This window comes from Culex quinquefasciatus, chromosome 2 (genome assembly GCF_015732765.1).
Source record: "Culex quinquefasciatus strain JHB chromosome 2, VPISU_Cqui_1.0_pri_paternal, whole genome shotgun sequence".
NCBI classification, from domain to species: domain Eukaryota; kingdom Metazoa; phylum Arthropoda; class Insecta; order Diptera; family Culicidae; genus Culex; species Culex quinquefasciatus.
This window is the reverse complement of record NC_051862.1, coordinates 196,264,540-196,285,341: the sequence shown is the minus strand read 5'-3', so window position 1 is coordinate 196,285,341 and position 20,802 is coordinate 196,264,540. Positions and strand designations below refer to the sequence as shown.

Genomic DNA, 20,802 nt, shown 5'->3' with positions numbered 1-20,802 from the left:
GACAATTTGCTTGAAATCCAATTATCGAAGAATCTCTTTTTTTTCCCCTTCTTGCTATCGAGACAATCTAATGCTTTGCTCAAATCAGTTTGTCCCTTCCGAAGAGTGTGCCCTTGACGTAGATTAGAAAAAAAATGTGATGGCAGAAAAATGATCTGGAATGATTTTCTCTCTTTCCATCCCCTCCTGCTTGTGCAATTCAATTGTAAATTCCCTTACAGGATGGCGAATCTTCCTCCCCTTTTTTGAAAGATGAAGTGGAAAATAGCCAAACCGTTAATTGGTTGTATTTTGAACCAAACAAGTAAAAATTGATTTATTTAAATGTAGAGATAGTTAACCAAAAATATTTCTTGAAGAATTGTTTACCTTTAATAATTAATTTTGAATTAAAAAAATGATTTATTTTTTTAATCACAAGATTATAGAAATATATTCTAAAACTTTACACATGACTGCATTTTAACTTTTTTTTTTTAGTTCAAGCTAGTTTTGGTGAAATTCATCTATTTTAATATTTATTTCACCTCCGTGTACGCACGAGAGCAAGCAGCAGTCAAGTGCTCAGTGCTCTATAGTTTTTTCGAAATTTTCTGCCGTAGTCTACCGTGATTACCCGCGAGTTTGCTCCTGCAGCATGCCAAAGGCCGGCCGTGGCCGTGGCAGTTCGAGTGCGGCCTCGAAAAACCCGCGAAGTTCGTCTACCGGCCGTGTGCAAAAAGGTAAACAAACAAACGCCGTGTCGGCCGCCATCGCGCAGGGGGAGCGTGAGCGCAGATGGAATCGACAAAAAGTATCTACATCCCGGATATGTTCCGAGATCACCAGTGCGAACCCGTTCCGGTACTTCCGGTGCCACGACCAACACGTCAACATCCGCCAACATTCCCATCAGGAACGAGTTCCAGATGCTGAGCGACGACGAAGAAAACAACAACAACACCGACGGTAGCAGCACTACCGACGACGACGAATACGATGGACGTGCACGGAAGAAAGTGTCGACGTCAAAAACGAACAATTCTCCAAAGGAACGTAGACCACCTCCAATCTATGTTTTGGACACGTTGACGGACGATATTGACGAGTTGCTGGAAGGCCTCGGATATTGTCTGAAAATCGGCAAGTCGTCAGTGCAAGTCTACACATTTGACAGCAAGAACTTCGACCTGGTTTTGGAGAAATTGAAGAATAAAAACTTCAAGTTCTACACATTCGACCCCGTGCAGAAGACTGCCGTGAAGGTCGTCTTGCAGGGGTACCAAGATCGCCCGATCTCCGACCTAAAGAAGGACCTCTCGGGTGCTGGAATTACGCCGCGTGACATAAAAGTCCTCTCGCGGAAGACAACGGTCACAGGTACACATACACTGTACCTGTTGTACTTCGACCGCGGCACCATAAAAATTCAAGACCTGCGGAAAACTAAGGCGTTGGACGGTTTTTGGGTAAATTGGCGGTTTTACTCAAAGAACCCGACGGACGCAGCGCAATGCCACCGTTGCCAGAAATTTGGCCACGGCTCGCGGAACTGCAACCTCCGCCCCGCTGCGTGAAGTGCGGTGAAACACACCTCTCGGAGGCGTGCGCACTGCCGTGCAAGGCGGACTTGGGGGACAAGGCAGAGCAAACCAAGGCGCGCATCAAGTGCGCCAACTGTGGAGGTAACCATACCAGCAACTACCGTGGATGCAGCGCACGGAAAACCTACCTCGAGGAGCAGGAAAAGAGGAAAAGAAAGCAGCAGCGTCCCACCCTCCTCAGCGAAGTACGAGCGTAACCGTGCCGGCTGCTGGTCATCGTACGGTTCCAGCGGACAACCCAGCGTTCCCTCCTGGATGGGGTCGATCGTTCGCCAGCGTGGTCGCTGCCGGTAGCGGCAATGCGGCCCAGCAAGAAGTCACCGGGAAGATCTCTTTACCCTGCCGGAGTTCTTTGCTCTCGCGGGGGAGATGATGACGCGGTTTCGGACCTGCCGTAACAAAGCGGAGCAATTCCTGGCCCTTGGGGAGCTGATGATCAAGCACATCTATAATTGATTAAATTTTGCTGTGATCTAGTTGTAAGCTTTTTCTATTCCTATCCCCTATCATTAGCAATTGCGTAAGTTTTTTGAAAACTTTTTCTTACTCTTGTTTGTGCATTTAATTAACAGTAATAATTGCTCTAAACTGAATTAAGACGTAACACACAGCTGAAATGAACACAAAAACTCTGTTAGGTTCATAATATGTACAAATTGTAATTTGATTATTCACAAATAAAACCGAATTGAATTGAATAATATTTATTTGACTAAATAACAAAATAACATTTGAAATAAGATAAAAGCTTAGCACGGTACCAACAAAGTCAACAACTTCCCTTCAAGCAACTCCTTCCTTCAACGCCTTCCTCTCTCTCTCCCCCCAGGAAATCGGTATTTATATTCCTCAAGTGCTTCAAATTCCACCCCATCACTTCAGCAAGCGGCAATTGAAAATGATAAATATCTTCCAATCGTAACCCAGGACTGCGTTTATTCTTGAAGCAAAAACACGAACGAACGAACGGTGATAATTTGCTTTCCACCAGCTGAGCAATACTTAGCAAGTAAATATCCAATATTATGATTGATTTGAAGCTGCTTTTTCTTGACAAAGTTCCGCGGATTGACCGGGTTTGATTTGAAGGAATGAAAATTGGACCCGAGTTGGGTGGGTGGAAATCATTTCCAACAGTGAATGGGAAAAAGTGACACTCTTCCTCGTTAGTTTTGATTGATGTTGGGAAAGAAGTGGATTGTGGAGGCGTGAAATCTGATTAGGACTGATTGGAAAATTTACGCCCCCTCTCATTCTCCACGACTGGATTTGATTTACGTGATGGATTTTCAGATGATTCAAAGCTGTGAGGAAATTTTATTGATATATTTTGTCATAAATTGCAACAATTTAAATGAAATAATTCACTGTATTTAATAAGTTTTTTAAGCAAAATTCATAGCTTCTTTGCTTTATCATTAAGATATCTCAACAAAAAAAAACTCATCGAAATTCATCCCACGAAAACTGTGAGCAGTGCTTATGCCGCACTGCACAACCGTCATGGTGCTTGTTGAACATAAAAAAATGCGTACGGAAAAACTTGTGCAGGCTTTTTTCTACGAGCATCTCCATTTCTTCACCCTTTCCCTCTCCACCACGGCCCGGTTGTTTTTATGATGATTTTTGATATCACTCGACGACGATGCCCACTTTCTTGCAAGCCTTTTTTCCACACTCTTCCTTTTTAAGGGTTAACTCACGGGTATGAATCTTCAAGCAATTTCAATATGGCGACTTGTATCAGAAGAAAGTGAGGCATTTTCGCTAGTTCTCACTGTTCTGTGTTCTGCGTGCACGTCCGCAAACATCGACCAAAAACATACTAACACAAAGCAGTACCAAGAGGCAAAAGGTGATTACGAATATTTTTGGCACTTTCGTTAAAAATATGCGGTTTTGAAAAAACAAATAACAAAACCAACTTTTAACTGTAGTTCGACTGTCAAACTTGTAATTCGTGGCTGATTTGTTCGAAAATTTGTTGAAAATAATAAGTTTTTTTGCATCACCTCATTTGGACAGACATTTCTGTTATCACCTTGTGGTTCCTTGGATTGGCTATGGATAATTTCACAGTGTAATAAACAGGGCAGCTACCACCACGTGGCGCCACTGTTTCGATTGAGAAAATGATACAGGTTTTTCAGACGAGTTTCAATCCCGTGGTTTACTGCACGTGAGCATGACGTACACGTGTGAGTGCGGTTGAGGCCTTCCGATAAGGTACCACGTGTGCCGAGGCTTTCTTATGACTTTTCAAGCAGGCCGGATGCTGCATGGTGAATTTCCGTACCACTGCAAAATGATTGATGCTGAGTGAAGTTTTGAGATGTTGAGAAAATTTAAAGATTTTTATTTTTTCAAAAAAATAATTTTATTTTATTATTTTTTTAATTTTTTGTGCAACAGTCAGCAAAACTTATTTATATTAATTTTAGTTCTTTGCGTCCATCATGTCCTTAAAATCCTCGAAAAAAAATCATTGGCGTTAAATTAAAAACAAAAAACAAAAAACAAAAAACAAAAAACAAAAAACAAAAAACAAAAAACAAAAAACAAAAAACAAAAAACCAAAAACAAAAAACAAAAAACAAAAAACAAAAAACAAAAAACAAAAAACAAAAAACAAAAAACAAAAAACAAAAAACAAAAAACAAAAAACAAAAAAACAAAAAACAAGAAACAAAAAACAAAAAACAAAAAACAAAAAACAAAAAACAAAAAACAAAAAACAAAAAACAAGAAAAAGGTGAAAATGGGATAAACCCTATTTTTGGAGTTTTTTTTCAATCGTTTAGGTAAAACCGTTAATATATCTTGTTGATTTAGTTCATTTGGTTGATTTTGTTGATTTTGTTGATTTTGTTGATTTTGTTGATTTTGTTGATTTTGTTGATTTTGTTGATTTTGTTGATTTTGTTGATTTTGTTGATTTTGTTGATTTTGTTGATTTTGTTGATTTTGTTGATTTTGTTGATTTTGTTTATTTTGTTGATTTTGTTGATTTTGTTGATTTTGTTGATTTTGTTGATTTTGTTGATTTAGTTCATTTGGTTGATTTTGTTGATTTTGTTGATTTTGTTGATTTTGTTGATTTTTTTGATTTTGTTGATTTTGTTTATTTTGTTGATTTTGTTGATTTTGTTGATTTTGTTGATTTTGTTGATTTTGTTGATTTTGTTGATTTTGTTGATTTTGTTGATTTTGTTGATTTTGTTGATTTTGTTGATTTTGTTGATTTTGTTGATTTTGTTGATTTTGTTGATTTTGTTGATTATGTTGATTTTGTTGATTTTGTTGATTTTGTTGATTTTGTTGATTTTGTTGATTTTGTTGATTTTGTTGATTTTGTTGATTTTGTTGATTTTGGTGATTTTGTTGATTTTGTTGATTTTGTTGATTTTGTTGATTTTGTTGATTTTGTTGATTTTGTTGATTTTGTTGATTTTGTTGATTTTGTTGATTTTGTTGATTTTGTTGATTTTGTTGATTTTGTTGATTTTGTTGATTTTGTTGATTTTGTTGATTTTGTTGATTTTGTTGATTTTGTTGATTTTGTTGATTTTGTTGATTGTGTTGATTTTGTTGATTTTGTTGATTTTGTTGATTTTGTTGATTTTGTTGATTTTGTTGATATTGTTGATATTGTTGATTTTGTTGATTTTGTTGATTTTGTTGATTTTGTTGATTTTGTTGATTTTGTTGATTTTGTTGATTTTGTTGATTTTGTTGATTTTGTTGATTTTGTTGATTTTGTTGATTTTGTTGATTTGATTGATTTCAACAAAATCACCAAAAAACATAAAAAAGTGAAAATAATTTAAAGTCTGCATTTTGAGTAGTTTCAATCGTTTAGGTAGAACCGTTGAATTATTTTTATTTCGCAATATTTATTAATTATCATAATTATTTTAGAAAAAAAAACCGACAGCGTTTACACCGTTTCTTTTCAAACTTTAACCTGAAGGTAAAAAATAATATGAACCAGCATTGTTCTTCTTGATTCAGGGGCCATCCAGTTCTTTACCTGCCAGACAGACAAAAACCCTGCCGAGGAATACGACGTCGTCGTGCTATCATGTCGCACCCGCCATTTTGACGTTCCGAGAAAAACGCGTTTTAATGTTTGACCTTGAATAAACAAAAACGAAAGCACGCAATGTAAACAATAACAAACACGTTTTGTTTGGCTCCCCATTCTGTGCATTGTCCCAAAGTTTGGTTGAAGTTGGTTGCTGGAGTCCCGAGTTATAATAACAAATGTTTACGGTAGTCTAGCTTGTACGTGCGACAAACGCATCCTGACTTTCCTGGCCTGAAATCCCTTTGGTTTTTTGTCGCACTTACATCAATTTTCATGGAGTGACAAGATAGCACGACATGATTGAAACTACTTTCATATGTGAAGTGACAAAAATGCACGGAGTTTTTTCGGTTTTTGTTGAATATCTCAGGATTGAAATCGAATTTTGGAGATCTGTGAAGGTCAAAAGGTGAGGCATTGTGAGCTGCACAAAATGGCGTTCTTAACTCAATTTGGCCCAAAATGCACGTACGACAAGTTAGCACGATGGCGACGAATACTTCTTCCAAAAGTTACTTGCTCTGCTCAGAAAGGATTCCGCTGTTTTATCTGCTTATTTCCAAGACAATATTTCCCACCAAACACTTTCTTCGCAGGAAATTTGCGTCGTTGCTGTGTGTGTGTAATACGGTTTTGTTGCTGGAAAGGATTTCCATGTTTGGCCATATTTTTTCACCATGATCCGAGTTTGTCTACCACTTCCAAGTCCAAGTCAAGCGCGCACACGGGAAAAACAACATCAACAACAAGTTGTACGTTATGATAACCGAATTTTCCGGCAGATTTTCTTTGGCCGGGAGAAAAAAAAACCCTGTTTGCACCGAAAAGTTGGCTGGGCCCAAAAATTGAATTCAGCAACAGCAGCAGCACATATGCGTTATAAATCTTTGCATTTTCAGATCTGATGAAATGCGAAGGAGTGAAATATATTCAATTTTTGTTCGCAATTTTGTTGGTGCTGTTATCACGAAACAAGTAAAACTTTTGAGCATACTTTTCTGGAGTTTTTTTAAAGGTCCAATAAACCAAATTTTCATTTTTTGCATTTTGGTTATTTTTTAATAACCCTTACTCAAGGCGGTTTCAAAAACACATAAAAAGCAAAAAATTGGAAATTTGGTTTATTGGACCTTTTAAAAAAACGCCAGATTTGCAGTTCTATTTTCTATCATATTTATTCTTCATCAATAATTTAATTTAATTATAGGGGAAATTCTCTTGTGATTGGCAGGTTAAAAACTCGGTCTCATTTCATCCAATTTTCATTTTTCACTATTTAACTAATTTTTCTGCAAATTGTAAAGCATCTTCATTTGTTCATGGGTTTTACGCCAATTCTAGCACCCTTGTCAATTACACCACTCAACTTACGACCTGCGATTTTTTACGCCACGCTGGGCAAATTAAATTCATCATTAATTATGCAGTGCGAAAGGTTCTGGCAATGCCCCGGTAATTAGCATAATTGACTTCTAATCAGCTTTCTGGCGCCACGGGAGCTTTCCGTCCTCCCCCTCTCTTATAGAGTGATTAATCATCATCGTCGTCGTGGGGTTGTTGTTTTGGGATGCTGTCTCGGGAGTGGGTGGGAAAAGCTCTTAAAATTTGTGTTGTTCGCCGAATGCGGAAATTATGATATTGCCTGAAAGTGATTGGAATAAATTTGCAGATTAATGCAAATTAATGCGAACAAAGCTGTTTTTAATCAAGACAGAGAGGTTTTGGCCTACGAGGAGTATCACTTTGTGGGGGATTTTTGAGACTAAGTGATTGAAATTGAAGCAGCTTGCATTAAATTTCAAAATATTTACACTCATCCGCTTTTGTTTTCTTACAGCTCAACCCAACAATGGTCCTAAGGAAGCACTCCATCTCCATCGGTCGTAAAATGGCCAGCACGTGGCTGCTGTTGCTGCTCACCCTGGCCATCGCAGTCCGGATTGGCTCCGGCCAGAGTTCCCTGCTGAAGCGATGCCCGGCGGACTGCACCTGTGATCTAGATCAAAGGGGACTCTACCAGACGACCTGCACAAAAGGTGAGCCCAAGACTTACGTACGTTAGGATGAGGAAGTTAAGTGTGTCGTTCTGGCCTGGCATCCAGAGAAGAGTTCACTTTGACTCAAGCGTTCAAGGGGGAATGCTGCATTCAACTGGATAGTTGCTTCTTAATAAACCTCCCCCTCCACACCTTCTTGGAACTTCTGGCAAAGAGGATTTAGCTTGAAGGGAAAGTGCAACAGAAGCTAACGAAGAATTCCAACTCAAATGGAGTATATTTTGCTGGGATTTGTGTTTGCACTATAGAAATAAGTTTTGACATTATTTTTTTTTATATTTGGGTAATTCTTTGCCAACTCAAACGAAATCGGGAAAAGTTGTCCCGACCCCTCTTCGATTTACGTGAAACTTTGTCCTTAGGGGTAACTTTTGTCCCAGATCACGAATCCAATGTGCGTTTTTCGATATCCCGTGACGGAGGGGCGGTACGACCCTTTCAATTTTAAACATGCAAAAAAGAGGTGTTTTTTTAAAATAATTTGCAGCTTGAAACGGTAATGAGAAAGATATTTGGTGCCAAAGGGACTTTTACGTAAAATTTGACGTTTAATTTGATGTGTTCAAAATCTCGAGAAAAACGTATTTGGTGCCATTTTCCGCAACTCGCCTGAATTTTTTTTTTTTGGAACATGTCATTTCAAGGGAAATTTAATTAACTTTTCGAATGTACATTAATCTAGGAGGGTATTTTTTTCATTTTAAAATTTCTGGTTTGTTGTAACTTTGCAGGGTTATTTTTTAGAGTGTAACAATGTTCTACAAAGTTGAAGTTAAAAATAAATAAAAAAAACTTTACAATAAAAAAATATAAATATTGAAATAACAAGCCATAGTTTCAGCATTTGCATGGCAAAATTGTTTAAAAATGTTCAAAGTTTTAGAGTTACGGGCCAAATTTAAAGTTTTCATAAGCCAAATGTGAAAAAATGTTTATTTTTTAAAGAAATTAATGGCGTTATTATAAAACTGTAAAAAATATGTATCAGCTGCAGTTTTTTTTTTTTTTTTTTTGTAAATTTCAGATATTTTTTGACATTTTCGCCATTTGAATTCTGGAGAACAGATTATTACATTTTTTCAACAGTTTTATTCACTTGGCTAAAATTAAAAAAAAATTGCAGAAAAATAGCAATTTTCATGTCTCAACCAACATTTTTTTATTTTTGTGAAAAAATATTCCGCGTTGTCTAGGTTGATGGATTTTGTGACTGAATTCACTTATATTTTCCCTTTTTTTCTAAAAAAATATTTGAAAACAGGTGATTTATAATTGGGTAAACGATTTTTTTGAATATAAATCGTTGCAATGAAATTATTCCTCGATTATTCCACTAATTTCAAAAATATTTAAAAAAAAAGTCGCCAGCCTGAATCTCAATTCGTAACCCAAATGTTATGAGTTGGGTGGTTTATAAGGCCGTTGCAAATATTTTTTGAAGTTTATGTCCCTCGACCTTGCCCTAAGTCGAGTGGGGGAGGGGCAAAAAAATAAAAAAGTTTAAAAATTGAAACTACGAGCCATGGTTTCAACATTTTAATGAAAAAAGTGTTTTAAACGGCCTAAGTGCAAAAAAATAAAAATTTGCACAATCTCATAATCATAAAACGCAACGCCATGACAATAATATGTAAAACCTATATTTTTGCTGTGTTTACAGTTTCCACTTCAGTAAAATTTGAACATTACATAACTCATTTGATGAAGTTTTTGACGAAATTAACTGTTTTCAATCACATTTACACTTGTAAAACTGTTTCAAAACGATAGATTTTTCAACAAAATATCTGTTTCGTGTATTCAGGATCAAAGTAAAAGTATATCATTAGTTATTTGTTAACAAAAATTGAAAATGTTTACTAACACGCCATTTTACATGATTATTCAAAATGGGTCCACGGGCCACAAAAAATCACCTCGTGGGCCACATTTGGCCCGCGGGCCATACTTTGGTCTTCCCTGATTTAACGCTATTCCAGTTATTTTGCAATCATTTAATTTCAAAAAATGATAGATTTGACGAAAACATTGTACTTAAATTTTCATTGAAATTTTGATGTTTTTTGAAAATAAATTTTTTGTTGTCCCCCCCCCCCCCTGATTTTTCTGGCCAAATTTGAGGGGGGGGGGCAAAACTTTCAATAAAATTTGTAGCAGCCTAAACAAAATTAAAAAAAAACCTGTTTGGTTTTCTTTTTGTATATTTTTTTCATATATTCTTATTTTTGATTAAAAATAATGAAAAGAGTATACTTGGTTTATAAAGATCAATTTTTTTTTCTTCAATTATACAGTATCACAGCAAAAATAAATTTTAAACTAATATAAATATAATTGTTTATTAATAATTATTTTAATCTAATGTAAAATATCACAAAATCGAAATTTTGCAATTTAATTTTTAAAATTCTTTTATAAAAATCTTTAAGAAAGTAAAAAAAAATGTTAGAAGTAAAAAAAGTCCAGCCAAATTGGTGTGCAAAACCGAAAAATATTTTTCCCAATTGATAATAATAATTGTTTGTGAAAGTATAAAAGGCAACTGTAAAATAAAGGATATATTTAATAACGAAATAAAAAAGTTGTTTGCAAAATAAAACATTTTAGCTACACAATTCTGATACATTGTGCAATTTTTGTATTTTACATGCTGCTCGCGAGACTCATTTTCTTAATAATATCTGAGATGGTTTCAAATGGATAAAATTTCACTATCGTTAAATAAGCCTTTAAAAATCTATCCCAAGATACACAGTATTGCCTAGTGATTTTTCTTGCTCAAAACTCACAATTTTCGTGGGGACAACAATTTAATACACTGAGTTTTATGGTAATTATTCGGAAAATAAAAAATGTTAGAATAATTTGAAAAAAAAAACAAGAAAACATTTAGCTTTTGTTTTTAATTAGTCTATAATTAATATTTAAATCATCACTAATTTTATTTTTTTAATTCAAACTAATTTAATAATCTACTTTTAATAATAATGTTTAATAAGATTTAAACATGATTATTTTTAAAAGACCATAAAATGGTATTATATATCTGTGTTGTGAAAAATGTGAGTATAAAGGATATAGAAAAATTTAAATATTCCGACTAATTCAAAGGGGAAGTAACACATCATCGATTTACACGTGTTTTCTTAGTTTTATTTTGAATTAGTGTTTATCTTTGTTTATTTCTGAAAATGGTTTTTTTTTCCAAATTTGTTGAAAAAATTCTCAATATTTTGCGTTTTCTTGTTTTTTTTTTCTTCTAAAAATCAGACGATAAGTTGCTAAAGGAGCTTTTGCATTACGACAAACAAATCAACTCGCACTCTTTGCCAGTTTGCCTGTTTTGTTTGCTTGCCTGGATTTGTTTGAACAAACGTCAGAATGCATACATTTTGCCTTGTTTGCGAGTTTGCCACAAGGGACCATCCACCCACGTGGTTTACGTGGACACTTTTTTGGAAATCCCCTCCCCCATCATGGACAATTTCCTTACAAATAATACCTTTTTGTATAGAGCGTGGACAATCACCAAACCACCATCTCACCCCCACCCTTATGGTGTCCACGTGGTTTATGAATGGTCAAATTTGCGATTTTGGCAAACGGTTAAATATGAAAAAAGGCGAGTTTGTTTGTTTGTTTGTTTGCGGTAGACTAATGCCTACTTGAGTTTCATCCTTTCAAAGAATAAAAAATTGGTTAAATCAAGTTTTGCATTTTACGTTGAAATTCATAAGAATGAAACAAATTTTCCGATCCCTCTGGTTTTTTTTTTTTTTTTATTTCGATTCTTTTTCTTTTTTGAAGATTAGCATGATGTTGAAATTCAAATTCAATATCAAAATGTTTGACCAAATGGCTAAAAATTTGCGGGGTTTCTTTTCCTAAAATTAATTGAATATGCACCTGTTTTTCAATAGTCCTCATTATTACTGACAATTTGATGTGTTCAGCAAAGTTTTCAAGTATCAATCAGAAAATTTCTGCAAAAGATCGAATTTCGAATATTTATGTTCCATTTTTTTATGGGCAGCTGCCAAAATTGCGACTAGAATTTGTTTTAAGGTTCATTAAACTTTTTTTGATGTTTGAGTGTTTTTGAATACCTCTGAAATAAGGCGGTTTCAAAAATACCCTAAAAGTATTAGAGGAATTAGAGGAGAATTGCAAAAAGACTTAATTAAAATAATTCAAACTGCATTTCGGCATGGAATCTCACCAATGAGGGGTCGTTTCTCCATCAAATCATGTGCAACGCACACAGCTCTCAGGTTGTCCTTTTACTCGTCCAAACAGAAGGTCGTATGGTAGCTTGCTGAGCCTCAAAGATGCCTTCCTGAAAGCATTCCTATACGGTTGCTTCTTTCGAGTTAAGCTAAGCTCAGAGGAGCCCTCTCTTAAAAAAAAGGTGATGCACAAAGTTATAAGCCGCTTGTTTTGCTGACTTTTTGTTCGGAAATGAAAATGGCTTTCACTCTTGCCTTTTGTCCCTGGGAGGCTTTTCCAAGAATGTCGCATTGTTGCATTGTTTTCCGGTGATGTTGAAGGTGTCGGAGATGGGTTGAATCGATGGTCATGAGGTTTCGTTTTTTTGAAGAGGGATCAACAGTGCCATTAGAGTGTTTTATTCATCTAAGTGTAATTTAATCGATTTGAATTTTTTTTTTCTTTTATTAATTTTCCAGTGGACTGGCGAACCATCCCGGTGCACGACTTCGAGAAGGAGGTCGAGGTGATCGTCATCAAGGGGTCGAAAAATTCGCTCAACATTGGGCCCATCTTCCAGACGTTTTCCAAGCTGGAAATGCTTCGCATCACGAACGCCAACGTGCCGGCCATCGGCATGAACTCGTTCTGGGGACTGGTCCGGTTGCGCACGCTGGACCTCTCGCGGAACAACATCACCCAGATCATCGTGGACAACTTCCGCGGCCAGGACAACCTGCTGGAGCTGGATCTGTCGAAAAACCGGATGGAGCGCATTGCCAGTGGGACTTTTGGCCATCTTAAGGTGAGGAGAATACTTTTTATGAATTTTAAATTAGGCCTAACTCAAATATTGGCCAGAGAAGGAAAACGCTCGGGTAAATAACCGTTAAATATTCATGGCAATTTCTTTTGAACTTCAAAATTATGATTATTATTTGCTCAATAGCTTCCATTTTTCTGAGGAGAGGAGTAAGGCAAGCGAGTGAGGTGGCTGCTGCCGCGTGTTGAACTTTTGCATGTTTGGTGTAATTTAATTTCGCAATTCACGAGAGCTACGGACAGAACATCATTGGCGGCTCAGGGCTGGCAGCTGACACTGCCAAATAGGAGACAGTGAGGCCAGAAGTTTTAACTTCAAGGGTTAAGTTTAACTTTCTAAGAAAATAACATCACTTCCATCATTTGGAAACGAATTAAACTGTATATTTTATTTAAATCGTAATTTTTCCACTGTACAATTCTTTAAGTATAGTTATGACTGAATATTCAGTAATTCTGTAATTCGATTGTTAAGAGAGTGCATTATTTCTTTCTAAAGCGATCAAATCATTACCTTATACATAAGCATAAGCATAAGCATAAGCATAGGTGCCCACCCGCAGTTGCTACTCCGTTATTGACCAGGACCTCCAGAAGTTACATCCACGAGCCGTGGAAGATAAGTGGGAGCTATCTTTCCTCGCTTCGCAACTTCTCAAAGGCCCCTATCATGCTGATCAATACCGGCGCCGGCCACGACCAGTGGTAGGGTCACGGGGAAGTGGATGGGAATGTTAGTCCGATACTTGAGTGATAGAGACCGCCCAATCGACTGCTTCTCCGACAAAGTATCACATGAGTTTTGAGGGGTTAGTAGATGGGTATGAGGTCAGGATTCACGAGTGGCAGTGATGTGACCATGAGCATTTTGTTTATCGGTTGAAATTTTAAATCTTAGGCAGCCGGCTGCGGAAAGATAAATAATTGATTATTTAAAAAATTGTTTTAATCGAACGCGTGCCAACCGAGCGGTAGTGCTATGGGCTGGACTTATCAGTATATTTTTACTGTTGGTACAATTAAGATAACGCGAGCAAATGTCAAAAATAGTAGATGAGTTAATACTAAAGCTGCCAGTTGGAATAAATTATTACGATCAACGAATATAAACGAAAAGAAAACAGGACACCACGTAACCGATTGTAATGAAATTAAAACAATAACTTAAACGAACTTAACCGGCGGCGTGCCTTCCTATCAACGATGATAAAAGAAGGACTTATAAATTTAAAATATAAAAAGACTCCAAAAATACGTTGCATAGTAACCGCGAAGTCCCGCTACTCACAATCGAATCCGAAAGATAGCTATCTAGAATTTTAAATATAGTATTAATTCGACCGCGATCCTCCAGAAATTCTTCGTCGGCGTGCCTTCCGATCAACGGTGATGTAAGAAGGGCTTTATTCATTAAAATGATTTTATATCATAAGCCTTAAAACATATTCGTCGGCGTGCCTTCCGATCATCGATGATATAGAAAGGACTTAATCCAGCAATACGACTTGCTTGTTTCGAAAAAGAAAAAAAAAGAATTCGGATCGTTTCTATCGAAAACTATGTAAAGAGAACAAAAATAAACTCATTGGCCAACGAACGCGCGAACTAAAATAAAGAAACAAGAAGAAGAAGAAGACCAATCACCCCATGCACACAAACAGCGACACAAAAGAGATGAAAACAACACGAATCAGAAGAAATCCAATCACCCCATGTACACAAATAGTGACACAAAAGAGATGCAAAATAACACGAAAAAACAGGACTGCGCGTCCACACAGGCACCGCACTACTGATGCCATTATTTAATTATAATGACCAATCCCATGCACTCGAACAGCGACACAAAAGAGACGGAAAATAACACGAAAAAACAGGACTGAGCGTCCACACAGGCACCGCACTACTGATGCCATTATTTAATTATAATGACCAATCACCCCATGCACTCGAACAGCGACACAAAAGAGACGGAAAATAACACGAAAAAACAGGACTGAGCGTCCACACAGGCACCGCACTACTCCGATCAAATCATTACCTTATACATTGCTCAAAAATCAATTTGAATTATGTTTCCCCATACAATGCTTTTTATTTTTTTTTGGAGTAATTTATGATTCAAAATAACTTCTTTTTAAAACTAATTAAACGATTAAAATTGCTATTGTAACAACATTGTTACATATCTGCAATATTTCTTTGATTTTTTTTATTCTTTCCAAAAAATATCCTTGTTTCTGTAGATTTTTTTCTATTCTGTCAAAATATTTGATTCATGCTTCAGTAATATTTTTGGAGATTTACCATTCCTTTAAGCATTCGCTAGTTCCTTAAAATTTGTTATGAGCAAGTTTGCTAACGACAAAATTATCGAGGTTCGATAACGATGACGATAGTTATGTTGAACTATCAAAGCATTCTCTTAGAAAATATTTTTTTGATAATATGTTAAGTTTCAAAGTATAAATGCTTTAAAAAAATCACAAAATACTGTATTCTCTCGCAAATACAAAATCAAACGATTTGAAATTTTGCATGCATCTTCACTATTTTAGAGAATTATGACTTTTTTTGATAATATGGTAAGTTTAAAATTTTGAATGTTACAAACATTCACAAAATATTGTATTTTTAATATCTCAAAAAACGATGCAAAATTTGATACGTATTTTCTCGGTTTGAAATTTATTGGAATGAAATACTATAATTTTTACAATATACCGTATGTTTTTCTAAAATACTAATATTTTTACAAAATACAATATTTTTGATTCTAAAATTCTCAAATTTTCAAAATTAGCAACAATTTCGCACGTAGTGATTTTTTTTTTTACTTTTATTTACTTTATAAGTTTTTATTTGTTTGATGCTCATATTGCAAAATATGAAATTTTGAATATTTAAAAAAATACGGTATTTTGAAAAAAAATTCATACTTCATTAAAATAATTCTATAACAGTGAAAATGCAGGTAAAATTTCAAATCTTTTGAAATTTCATGATGCAAATAAAGAAAATTTTAGTACTTTTAAAAAGACGGTATTTGTGACAATTTTATTAGGTCGTTTCAAATATTTTTTAAAGTTAATTCTTTATATAGATTTTTTGTAATAAAATGTTTTACAGCACCGAAAAAAAATCTGATGGCTAAAAATAATCGCCCTGACTTTGTTTTTTTAACTTAGGTCGTTGCAAATATTTTTTGAAGTTTATGTCACTCGACTTTGGTTCAAAGGGCCAAAAAAATAAAAAATATAAAAATTGAAATAACAACCCATGGTTTCAATATTTGAATGGAAAATGTGTTTTAAAGTGCATTTTACATCTGCCCAGTTGCTTTGCAATCATTAGTTTTCAAAATATCCAATTATTGATGAATTTTTTTGCCGTTTAATTTTTTTTGCGGTTCTGTACATTGGAATTCCACAAAAAAATGAAAATATTTTTGATCGATCCAAGACATGCTAAATATGATTTTAAACGCAGGAAAATGCATTACTAATTGTTTTCATTTGGTAAGACTTCTATTTCCTTTAAAATTTTGAAGTTTTTTGAAAAATATTTTTTGCCCCCTCGATTTTTCAAACCGATTATGAAGGGGAAAGGGGGGAGCAGGGGGTAACAAAAACTTTGAAAAATATTTCCAACGGCCTTATGATTGCAAAACAATTCAGCAGGTGTAGAATGCATTTTTCAACATTTTATTTATTCAAATGTTAAAAAAATGGCTTGTTACATAAATTTTTATATTTTAATGTTTTTTCCCTTCGACTATGATCAGAGTCGAGGGGCAAAAACTTCAAAATATTTGCAACGGCCATATTGAATGAAACAAAATCTCTAATAATAAAGAACATGCAAACAAAATGTTTGTTTTGTTTGATACCCATTTTGCAATTTAAGATAATTTGAATCTTTTTTGACAAAATACGGTATTTTGTAAAAAAATTACGTTTTCCGAATTTTTTTTAAACTTAAACATTTAATTTCAAAAATACTAGAACAGTTAAAAAAGCATTCAAAACATCGCATCGTTTGATATGCATATTGCTAGTTATACGAATTTGAGTATTTTCGAAAAAAAAATACAAAATACCGTATTTTTGTAATTTTTTGAGCATTTTTAAGCATTGAAACAAAAAAATATACTGAGCAATTCTCTACCAAAACCGGAAATGGATTTTATTTGTATTTTTTGATTTGGCTCAAACTTTGTGGGGGCCTTCCCTATGACCAAATATGCTATTTTGTGTCATTGGTTCACCCATACAAGTCTCCATACAATTTTGGCAGCTGTCCATACAAAAATGTTACGTAAATATTCAAACAACTGAAACTTTTGACTGAATTTTATGATCAATTTGATGTCTTTGGTGAAGTTGTAGGTATTGTTGAGGACTATTGAGAAAAAAAAATAGGTACACGGAAAGAAATGCAGATTTTTTAATCAACTATTCATTTAACTCAATCAATTTCCCAAAATACGTATTTTTTGATTTTCGAGATTTTTTGATATATTTTAGGGGACAAAAATCCGCAACTTTTGAGCTATAGAGAAACATGGTCAAAAAATCTGCCGCCAAGTTATATATTATTGAAAAAATAATTATTTGTGGAAAAAATCGAAATTTCATGCAAAAACAAATTTTACGTAATTGTTTAATGTTTAAATTGAATTTCCAATCGAAAATTATTCTACACATTTTTTGGTAAAGGGCTCTGTTTTCAAGATATAAACACCGAAAGTTTGATTTTAGCGAAATATTAGCAGTTTATCGATTTTAAAAATTAGTGACCATGAGTGTCCATTGCTAAAAATATTTTTTTTTTTAAGTTTAGAAAATTTGCTATACAATTGTCTAAGAAACATTGAAGATTGGACCTCTGGTTGCTGAGATACAGCGGCTTGAAGAAAAAAAAACTGGAAAACTGAAAAAAACATTTTTTTTTACCGTGTATCATTTTTTTAGTGTAGTCCATATCCATACCTACAACTTTGCCCAAGACACCAAATCGATCAAAAAATTCCTTCAAAAGATACAGATTTTTGAATTTTCATACATCATTTTTGTATGGACAGCTGCGAAATTTGTATGGAAAATTATATGGACAAACTAATGATGCAAAAGGGCTTTTTTGGGCATACCGAAGGCACCAAAAAAGTTTCAGCCTGATTAAAAAATAAAGAAAAATCTAATGACTGAAATCTCAGAGAATTGCTCAAATCTTTTTGTTCGCTGACAAATATTGAGGTCTTCAATGTTTTTCAAAGTTTATGTCTATGCAAACTGAGGTTTGATCAACTTAAACAATTCAAAATTTATTTTTCATGTTTGGGCTCGTTTACAATTTTTTTTATGAAATTCCAATTCCTTAAAAAAATGCATAAAAAATCGCTAATACTTTAATATTTTCAAAACTTTTGATTGCAAATTAACTGGACTGCTGTAAAACACATTTTTAAACCACTTGTTTAATTGAAATGTTGAAACCATGGCTTACAGTTTTATTCTTTTGCAAATTTCAAAAAATTTCAAATTACTCAAGGCAAGTCCTAAAGAATCGTTCTGGCAACACTGCCTACCTTCTGCTCACTCCAAAACCTCCTTCCCTATGGCCCGTTCTCAGGTTCAATTTTTATTACAATTATGTTCAATGTGCACCGGTCGCCCTGTCAGGGCGACCCTTCTTGCCGTGAGTGCTTAAATTTTACGGGGTCGACTGCTTCCAGAGGACCTTTCTTCTTCTCTGGCCGCTCGCAAATAATAACGCACGCGAATCATTACCAAACCCGGGCCCCCAACTGACCCTGGCAGTGAAAGTAAACTGAACGAAAAAAAAGAGCGAGCGAAAATTGGCAGCCTTCATTTTTCAAGAGGAATAAATATTCATTAAAATTTTATGCTGCCCCACGCCAATTCTCGTTTTTTTTAAGTACATTTTTCGACAGGTTGAAAATTTCGAGCCAACTAAAGTGCTCTTTTGTGTTGCGATATTTTTCAACGTTTTTTTTTTTCAACTTTAATTCCAGAGTCTCAAATCGCTGAACCTGGCGGACAACTCCATCGATGAGCTGAACGCGAGACTGTTTCTGCACCTGGCCAAGCTCAAGTATCTGGACCTGAGTCGGAATCCCATCGATGATCTGCCACCGGAGGTGTTCAAGGACGTTCAGGTGGGTGGGGCTGCCAAACTTTCGGGGGTGACGAGGACAAAACGTTGAATTGATTGGAATTTTTTGCTTTTTTTTTCTTTTTGTTTCATTTGTTTTGCATAATTTAGGAGTTGAAAGTGCTAAAAGTCCGAGGGTGTCATCTGTTGAATGTGAATCCGCAGGTGTACAACATGCTGACACATCTGAACGAGCTGGATCTGGGCCAGAATCAGGTAAGAGATATAGGGGGGAAAGTGTTTGATTGGTGGCAATCAGAAAAAAGGTGTTTTTGACCTGGGTTTCATTGACACTGGTATTCTGCTTCCTTTTTTTCTTAATATAATTTAGTTGAGTCATTTGTACATCGTACTGTTGCAAAATAAAAAAGGATCTATATACGGCATCTTGATGATCAGGGCAACCCAGAATAATTTTTTAAAACATATGAAAATGTCTCTCAATAATATTTGTTTAGATTTAATAATCAAAAATGTTTTGACATGTAGACAACCATTTCAGTGCCAACAAAAAAAAATCATTTTGGTGTTAAAGCGTCAAATACTTTTTTTTAGCTAGATTTGTCTTAGTTTTATAAGACCGTTTCAAATCTTAAATAAAATGACAGATTTGTTACATTCATTTATTATTTGATTTTATTTCATATTACTCCATTACGTTGCAACGAAATTTGTAGTCCTTTTTTTGTTATAGAAATCTACCAAAAATAACGGAATGGAAAATCAATACCTTTCAATACCAGTACTAAAAAGTACTACTTTTTGCAATTGAGCAATTCTCTGAGATTTCGGTCATTCGATTTTTTTGTATTTTTTAATCCGACTGAAACTTTTTTGGTGCCTTCGGTATGCCCAAAGAAGCCATTTGCATGATTAGTTTGTCCATATAATTTTCCATACAAATTTGGCAGCTGTCCATACAAAAATGATATGTGACAATTAAAAAAACTGTATCTTTTGAAGGAATTTTTTTATCGATTTAGTGTCTTCGGCAAAGTTGTAGGTATGGATATGGACTACACTGAAAAAAAATGATACACGGTAAAAAAAAATTTGGTGATTTTTAATTTCACTTTTTGTCACTAAAAATTAATTTGCAAAAAAACACTTTTTTTATATGTTTTAGAGGACATCAAATGCCAACTTTTCAGAAATTTCCAGAATGGGCAAAAAATCTTTGACCGAGTTATGATTTTTTAAATCAATACTGATTTTTTCAAAAAATCGAAATATTGATCGCAAAAAATTTTCAATTTCATTTTTTGATGTAAAATCGAATTTGCAATCAAAAAGAACTTTAGTGAATTTTTGATAAAATGCACCGTTTTCAAGTTATAACCATTTTTAGGTAACTTTTTTGAGAATAGTCGCAGTTTTTCATTTTTTAAAATTAGTGCCCATGTTTGCCCACTTTTGAACAAAATATTTTTGAAAAGCTGAGAAAATTCTCTATATTTTGCTTTATTGAACTTTGTTGATACGAACCATAGTTGCTGAGATATTGCCATGCAAAGTTTGAAAAACAGGAAAATTGATGTTTTCTAAGTCTCACCCAAACAACCCACCATTTTCTAATGTCGATATCTCAGCAATTAATGGTCCGATTTACAATGTTAAAATATGAAATATTCGTGAAATTTTCCGATCTTTTCGAAAAAATATTTCCAAAAATTTAAAATCAAGATTAACATTTGAAACGGGCGTAATATTGAAAGTTTGGCCCGTTTAAAATGTTAGTCTTGATTTAAAATTTTTGAAAATATTTTTTTCGAAAAGATCGGAAAATTTGACGATTTTTCAGCATTTTCTCAGCTTTTCAAAAATATTTTTTTCAAGGATGGGCAAACATGGGCACTAATTTTAAAAAAATGAA

General features: G+C 34.5%; 1 protein-coding gene across 6 annotated transcripts in view; it reads left to right on the top strand.

Moving 5' to 3' along the window:
* Positions 1-20,802, top strand: part of LOC6039116 (insulin-like growth factor-binding protein complex acid labile subunit) — a 470,604-nt gene that overhangs the window by 433,828 nt on the left and 15,974 nt on the right. For all 6 annotated transcript variants that reach the window (XM_038251247.1, XM_038251242.1, XM_038251244.1 and 3 more), the window contains 4 exons: positions 7,508-7,706; positions 12,413-12,738; positions 18,790-18,933; positions 19,041-19,145. In XM_038251247.1, the coding sequence (XP_038107175.1) occupies positions 7,520-7,706; positions 12,413-12,738; positions 18,790-18,933; positions 19,041-19,145 (762 nt within the window). In that variant the 5' untranslated portion in view covers positions 7,508-7,519. The remainder of the gene's footprint in view (positions 1-7,507; positions 7,707-12,412; positions 12,739-18,789; positions 18,934-19,040; positions 19,146-20,802) is intronic.